A 7,784-nucleotide genomic window follows, 5' to 3' on the forward strand; every position below is an offset into this window, starting at 1 on the left:
AAAAAAAAAAAAAAAACAAAGAGGACTGGGCTGGAAGTCTTGTCCTGTGTGGTCTTGGCTCTGGTGCTTCGGAGTACGGACTCCAGTCCAACCTCTGAGCCCAGTGGTGTTGAAGCTCCTCAACCCAGGTCTGGCGCCCCTATATCAAATGACCACGCTGACGGTCATGGTCTGGCCGTGGGGCGCTATCTTCCTGGGCCAGGCTAGCAACAACTTGCGCAGCTCCTCGCGGAAGCTGTCGTGCAGCCAGGCGTAAATGAAGGGGTTGTAGCAGGCAGAGCTCATGGCGAGCCAGTGGCAGAGCAGCTGCACCAGCCCGAAGGCGTAAGAGTCTATGGCGCGCGGGTCGAGGTCTCGAAGCAGGTTGAAGACGTGCAGCGGCAGCCAGCAGACGGCAAACACCACCACGACAACCACCAGCAAGCAGAAGGTGCGGCGGCGCCGCGCGCGGTCCCAGTCGGCCTGGCTCTGGGTCAAACAGCCCGGGACCACGCGGTTCCGGAGCTTCACCGACACCCGGACGTAAGACAGGAGGATGACCAGCAGGGGGAGCAGGTAGGTACCGAGCAGCAGCCCCCAGGCGTAGAGCTGGCGCTGGCGCTCCTGAGAACCCCAGAACTCCTCGCAGAGGCGCACGTCGTGGGGCTTGAGCTCGACGTGGTAGGTGTGCAAGGCGGCCGGCAGCGCCAGCACCGCGGAAAGCGCCCAGATGGCCAGCACCGCGTAGGCGCTGAAGCGCAGCGAGATGCGGCGGCGCAGCGGGTGCGCCAGCACGACGTAGCGGTCCACCGCGATCGTGGTCAGCGTGAACACCGACACGTAGACGGTGACCGGCTGCAAGAAGAAGACCAGGTGGCACAAGCCGCCGCCGAACACCCAGCCCCGTGGCTCGAAGGCGTAGGCCAGTGTGAGCGGCACGCAGGCGGCGCACATGAGCACGTCCGACAGGGCCAGGTTGCCGATGAGGAAGTTGGTTACGTTGTGCAGCCGGCGCACCCGCGCGATCACGAGCACCAGCAGGCAGTTGCCCACCAGCCCCACGACCACCACGACGCTGTAGAGCAGCACGATGAGCCCCTTCAGCTGATGCACCAGCTGCAGGCTGTGGAAGGGCGTGAGGGCCTGGGCGCCCGAGCCCGCGGCCGACCCGTTGCCCCCCGAGGTCTCCGCGCTCTGGTTGGCTGGGACTGTAGCCTCCGGCGGCAGCCCAGGAGGCAAGTCAGGGTCCCCAGGGTTTCGAGTGGGCGGGGAGGCCATGCTATCTGTTCAAAGATAATGGAGTCTGTCATTTCACATTCTCCACTGTCACTCCTAAGCCAACCACGCCCTCCCCAACCCATCCTGGCCCCGTCACAAAGTCCTCCCTCTGGAATAACTGGCTACACAGCAACAACAAAAACACTAAATAAAAAGTGCTGTCCTTCCCCCCTCCCCGGTAAAAATAAACCTAAGCGCGGTTAGACGTGCACAGGTTATTTAAACGCCCCCGCTCAATGCACAGCCCTCACTCTCCACGCAGTCCAGATCAGGGTGTGAAGTCCTACCTGTGTAGGGGGCTCGGCAGGCGGGACCGCGGTCTTGGGAAGGAAGGGCAGAATTCCGGCTGTCCCGTAGCAATCCTCCCCACGACGGTGACCCAAGCTTCTCGCTTCTCCGCGGAGCTGAGCGTTCCAGGGGTTCCCAGCTGCAGCAGCTTTTGAAAGGGGCCGGGAGCCCCTCCTCCGCCCCGCCCACCACTCCAGCGCGCCCTTGTGTGGAAACTGGGGGCGGAGCTCGCGCCGCACAACTCCGCGTTTACAGAACTGGTGAGGGGGGTTGAGAGGGGTGGTCTCAGAAACGGAGGAGGGGCTGGCAACCTGGACCCGAGAAGCCAGGGAGGGGTAGTCTGGACTGCGGGATCATGCGGCGTCTAGAGAATCCCGGTCCAGAAGCAGCGTGCGGTGGATGAGGGCCGGAGAAGCATGAAGCGCCAGGCTGTCGGGACGACTTGATGCCGTCTCCAGGGAGGAGAGTCAAGGGACGAAGTGTTGGAGGGGGTGAGATGCACCAGGGGCCGCGGGGGAGAACTACTTGTCATTTAGCACTGGGTCCTGTAGAGTCTCGGCCGAGGTTGATGGAGTCGCTAGGGTCTTCTGGCAGGTCTTTGCAGTGCAGAGCCTGGAATTTGTCGCGGACTTTATCTCGGACCTTTGGGCCGTCGCCCTCCCTCCGACTTTTGAGTTTTTTCCTGGGCCGCGGCGCGCTTGGCAGGCACCTGGCTCGTCCGAGCCAAAGCTGTCCTGTCCCGTTCAGGACCACGGACAGCTGCCGCCAGACCAAGGTGCGCCACGCGGCGCCCTGGCAGAGGGACGCCCGACCACGGCGGGAAATTCTTTCTCCTGTGGCTCCCAGGAGTTCGCCGAAGGGAGCCGGCTGGCTCAAACAGCTGTCTCGCCGCTTGCCTCTTGGGTAAGAACTGTAGGATGGATGGAGGCAGATGAACCGGCTTTCCAGAGGTCGGAGGGTTGCCGACTTTCGTTTCTGTGCGTGCGAATGACCGCACGTGGTACAACGCCATTTTTTACCTCCCTCGTGCCTGGTACCCTACACACTTCAGTGCCCCGCCCCGCCATCCCTTACTCAAGTTTCTCGGCTACCCTGTCCGACTGACTCTCCCTGTAAAAAACATCAAGTTCCTAGACCCTCTTCCAGGCCTCTTCACTTAATTTTAGGATTTAAAAAAAAATACAAGTAATTGCAAGGTGTCTGCTATGATAACAAAAGTAATAAACATTTGAAAAGCTTCACCATTCCATAAAATCATAGTAGTGTTCAAGATTTCAAGTAGTCACTGAAATATAAATTCACCTAGCCCGTATGGGGTGGTAACCAGGGAGGAGGGCTTTGTGACCTTGCTCTTTAGAACCTACCTCATCTCCTGGAGGTCTCTTCTTTCCTTGTTATGGAGGATGAAGCTTCATTGTCCCTTCACTGGTAAGTCCATGTGCTTTGTCCGCTGCAGCTACAGATGTCCCAATTAGACCGGAAAGAAAGAGCACATTATGCCACCCTCCAAATTCAAGTGAGTCTTTCATACAGGAAAAAAAGTCAACGCTGGCACAAGAGCAATCAATTTATGCACTTGTATGCATCCTAAATGCACATGCACGGAGCTACAATCAATCTAGCTAAAAAAAATTTTTTTAGAACTACAAAGCTTCCAATAAGATGCAAACTGTGCCTGCCTAATCCCCTCATTTTCACCAGCAGGATTGTATTTTCCCATGAGCAGAAGAGCTCCTTTGCTTCCAAATAGCTTAAGCAGAGGGAACTGTCAGGCAGGTGCTTGTGCCATTGAGCTATATCCCCAGCCCAAGCCAAGGGAATTGTAGTAAAGTAGGTGGAAGAAGTTTTGGGATGCGGTCAGGCCTTGCGATTACAGTCATCATTCTGATTAATTTCACTGATATGTCATAGTAAAAGAAATAAAATGACAACCTTGTCAACAGCTAAAGGTCATACAAATACTATATAAATACCAGTTTTGGAAGCTTAACATTGAGACATCCTTCAAAGAAGAGTGTTGGTGATTTGTCAAGTCCCAAGTGAAGTCTGGTAAAGGTTTTAATGGTGTCTATACTTGTCTATAGCTTTTCTTAGATATTTACTCCCCCGATCCTCATTAATCAACCAGTATAATTAAACCATACTAATGCTCAGACGTTCCTGTGCTAATTAGTAATGCTGAAAGTTCATAAATAAAGAACTCTGAAGAGAAATGAAGAAAGTAGTTCCCTAAAGTTTCGATGGGCCAGCAAACCAAGGTCAAATCTTTTAACATGGCAAAGATTCCTGTTCTGATTTCCCTTAAGATTTTTTGGGGGAAGGAGACTTGTTTCTCCCCTTTTCCCATTTTACTTCCTATAATAAATCAGAACTATTCTAGGTATTGGCATAGCCTCACCCTTCCCACCCAATGCCTCTTTTAGGATTTTTTTTCTCTAGAATGTCAGTTGCTTTGATACCACTCAGCTGTACATGTCCACATTCTTTACATCCTACAAGATCCAACCCAAAGATTACCCTGTTCTCAAATACTTCCCCCTTTCATAATCTTTTATTTTTATCTCCATTTGAAATTACAAAAGTGTTAAGCCCCACCTTTATAATACTGTTTATAAACTTCTTATGGACAGAGGCCAATGTTTTGAAGCATTTTTTGTATCTTTAGCATGCCATGAACCCAGCAGATACCCAATACATGTTTCTTTTAAGTGAATGAATAAGTATGGCTACCATTTATGGAAGGCTTCTGTACCCATGCAGTGTACTTAGTACTTCACATGCGTGTTGGGGCACCCTCCAGAGAAGAGTTGGCCATTTGACAAGTTCCAAACAAGTCTGGTAAGTGTTTTAAGTGTTTAAGTCTGGTAAGTGCTTAACTCACCATAATGGCACAGCTAGTAAGCAGCGGGGCTAGAATTTCAAACAAAAATCTGCTTAACTCTATAACCAAACTGTTCACTTACTCTACACTACTGCCTATGAATGAGTAATACGAGTACCTGCACAGGCTGAAAATACAAGCAGGTCAAAAGGGGTTGCAAAAGTACAGATTTATTAAAGGAAGCTCTATAAAATTAAGTGGTTTATTAAGGGAAGCTCAAAAGATTCAGTTGTAACTCTACCCTTATCATATTGAAGTTAAAACAGATCTTTATAGCTCACCTATATCTCCTAGTAATTGCCTAGAATCTACCAAAACAGTGTATGAAATATGTACATCCTGACGGATGAGAAAAAATGAAGACTGCTCTAGTCTGTCCTCTGAATTGCACATGTGAACAAGACCATCTCAGAGTAAGTTTTCTTTCTGGAAAATTTGGCATCCTCTCACCATCCCAGAGGTCAGGACATAGTCCAGATCTTTCACAAACACTCAGCTGGAGAAAACCTAAAGTTTGCCTAGATGTCAAGCCCAAATGTTAGGACTCCATATGGTCCCCATGTTGAAATAAGTCACAGTAAGACACACACCCTGCCTTGCCACACCAGTGATGCCTCTGGGTGAGTAATACAAGTACCTGCACAGGCTGAAAATACAAGCAGGTCAAAAGGGGTTGCAAAAGTACAGATTTATTAAAGGAAGCTCTATAAAATTAAGTGGTTTATTAAGGGAAGCTCAAAAGATTCAGTTGTAACTCTACCCTTATCATATTGAAGTTAAAATGAGTTTCTTGTGTCTTTTGATTTTTGATGGGATAGAAAGAAAATTATATCCAAAGACCATTTCTGTAATCCCAGCACTCGGGAGGCTGAGGTAGAGGGATCATTGTGATTTTGAGACCAGCCTGGGCTACAAAGTGAGCTCAAGGTCAGCCTGAACTGCATAGCGAGACCCTGTCTCAAAAAGACAAAAAATTAAAGAAAGACCAGTTCTGGTCAGAATAATAGCTTTTCAACCTTTACTTTATGGGCTGGAGAGTTACCACAGAACCAGTGTGTGGCCAACTGAACTGGGAGCCATAATTATTATGTCTGAGGTCTGTAACAAAAAAGCACTTTCTCAAAGTCATCTGAGGGAAACACATAGGGCCTTCTTCACTTCTGCATGAGATGCCATGCCTGCTCTTACGCTGCCTGTCACAGGCTGCTCTCTGCCTTAAGTAGCCCTCTCTACCATGTCGCAGGCACTTACAGAGCCAGTGCATGACTTGGTCTGAGCAGCCAAGAGGATGTCTGCCTCGGGTAACACACAGAACAGGCGTGGAAGGCTAAACTCACCTCTGTCCTGTTACTGCCTGGACATAGACACATTTCAAAACATTCCTTTTTCCCACTAGCTATTAAAGATGATCTCTAGCATTTTCCCAGCTATCTGGGCTAACTCCAGTGTATCAGCATGAACATTAGCTGTACCCAAGTTTTAGGTCCCTTTAATCAAGCTTTCCCATCTCTAACTCCAATCATTGCTTCTGTTATTACCTGTCTTCTGTTTTCTATATCATTCCACCCATTATTAGGCAGCTTTCCATTACTGTAACAAAATACAGAAGAGGACAAAATTATAAAGGTAGCAGGCTTATTTTAGATCATGGATTTAGTCCATGGCCACTTGACCTTATTGTTTTCGGGAGAGCGAGAGAGAGACAGAGACAGAGAGAGACAGAGAGGCTCTAAATCCCCACAATCCCCCTTTGTTGGGGTCCACAGATTATAAATTGAGTCTAGAGGATGTTCAAGGCCATCCTTGTCCTGCCCTGTGAGCAGATTGGAATCTGGAAACTCCCTGCTTTCTTCTGATCATGGCTGAAGCCCTATGGCTAGTGACACTGGTGCTCACAGGGCAAGATAAGACCTGCTGAGGATGATAAGACTCTCTAAAGCAACTTAGTAGCACTAGTAAATAGTTTCCACTGAGGAAACTACAGTGTCCTTACTGCCCCTTGTCTCATCCTTGCAAGAATGCTTTGCTCTTCTTCCTGGCCCACCGTAATAATCATTACTATTCCCAGAAATACTCACTACCCGTCACCCATTGTCCTTGACACAGATGTAATCAATAAGTACTGAGGTTCCAGGTGCCTCGTGATGTTTTGTTCCCCGTGAACTACTGGTCATCCCAGTCTCCTGTTGCATCGCGATTTTGCCTCTTGCTCTTTCTTATCACCATGCACCATAACACCTTGCAGGACATTGGGGACTCACTGTGGGGGTCCCCGATACCTTTTGAGGGCATGTACCAAATGACCAAACTTCCTTCCAGTGAGCCACGCCTCCCAGTGGCACATGGGCTGAGGACTAAATTTCTTCTTTAAGCACAGAGGACTTTGGGGGACACTTACCTATGCCATAACAATTACCACTAGCAAATATCATTTCCTAGAATTCATAGGGCCCAAGGTTTGTCTCTTACATGAGACAGAAGCATAGTCTCAGAGAAGAAAAGCAGACCAGACAAGCATGCCTATATTTTATAGTGTTTATTACCTGCAATCCCAAAATTGTGTGATAGATTAACCATGCTGTATCTCTTCCCCACTTCAGGTATCCTGAATATATCCCTATACATGCCCCTAAAGGAACAGAAGAGGTGGAGTGAGGTAGAAAATCCTCTCTGAACCAAGAGAAAAGGGAAGTATGGTACCTGCCAGTTCAACAGCTATTTGTTTTCTATTATATGACAAACTCTGAGCAAGATGTCCTGAGGGAGCAAAAGATGAGTATGGAAGATGCATTTCTGACCCTCAAAGGGCTCCTGTCTTGGGCAGAATTTGGTAGAAAGAGTCATTTGGCTGGAGTGACAAGGGAGAAGTCCCAGACAGCCGCTACTCTAGCAAACCTAATTGCAAAATCAAAAAGCCCTGTGGCTTTATAAGCTAACAATCTCCTAGATGCTAGATTTCCAGTTTTTCTCAGATTTATACATTTCATTATAGCTGTTTCTTTTAATAGGTTATCTTTTTTAGCTTAATTGTTTATATATGAACTACCCAACACCAGCAACCTTCAGAGCCAGTTGTCCACAGACACCTTGATGCTGGTGTTGTAAAAATATATCATTTCCAGGCTGTCTTCTAACTCCTTCCTGCTTTTACAACAGAGCAAATGCAGAAAGATGATGAGAGACAGAGAGAGATAAAGAGAGAGCCCAAGATAAGAAACATCAATTGCCAAAGGGATTAGTCACAAAGCCCTAAAACAAAATTAGGAGCATGTGGTACCCAACTCTTGGTCTTCATTACAGCATCACAACTACTAAATGTGAGTCATGAAACATGATCCTTATAGTAAAAAAAACAAAA

The 7,784-nt window shown here is 48.4% G+C and overlaps 1 protein-coding gene across 1 annotated transcript; it reads right to left on the reverse strand.

Moving 5' to 3' along the window:
• Positions 1-144: 144 nt before the first annotated feature.
• Prlhr (prolactin releasing hormone receptor) lies at positions 145-1,257 on the reverse strand. Its single transcript, XM_005387879.2, has one exon. The coding sequence runs from the start codon at positions 1,255-1,257 to the stop codon at positions 145-147; it is 1,113 nt and encodes a 370-aa protein (XP_005387936.1).
• Between the last annotated feature and the right edge of the window lie 6,527 nt (positions 1,258-7,784).

This window comes from Chinchilla lanigera, unplaced genomic scaffold, assembly GCF_000276665.1.
Source record: "Chinchilla lanigera isolate Chin_1 unplaced genomic scaffold, ChiLan1.0 scaffold00030, whole genome shotgun sequence".
Classification (NCBI taxonomy): Eukaryota; Metazoa; Chordata; class Mammalia; order Rodentia; family Chinchillidae; genus Chinchilla; species Chinchilla lanigera.

Coding starts and splice junctions, on each gene's coding strand:
- Prlhr (XM_005387879.2), bottom strand. CDS start 1,257: ATGGCCTCCCCGCCCACTCGAAACCCTGGGGACCCTGACTTGCCTCCT.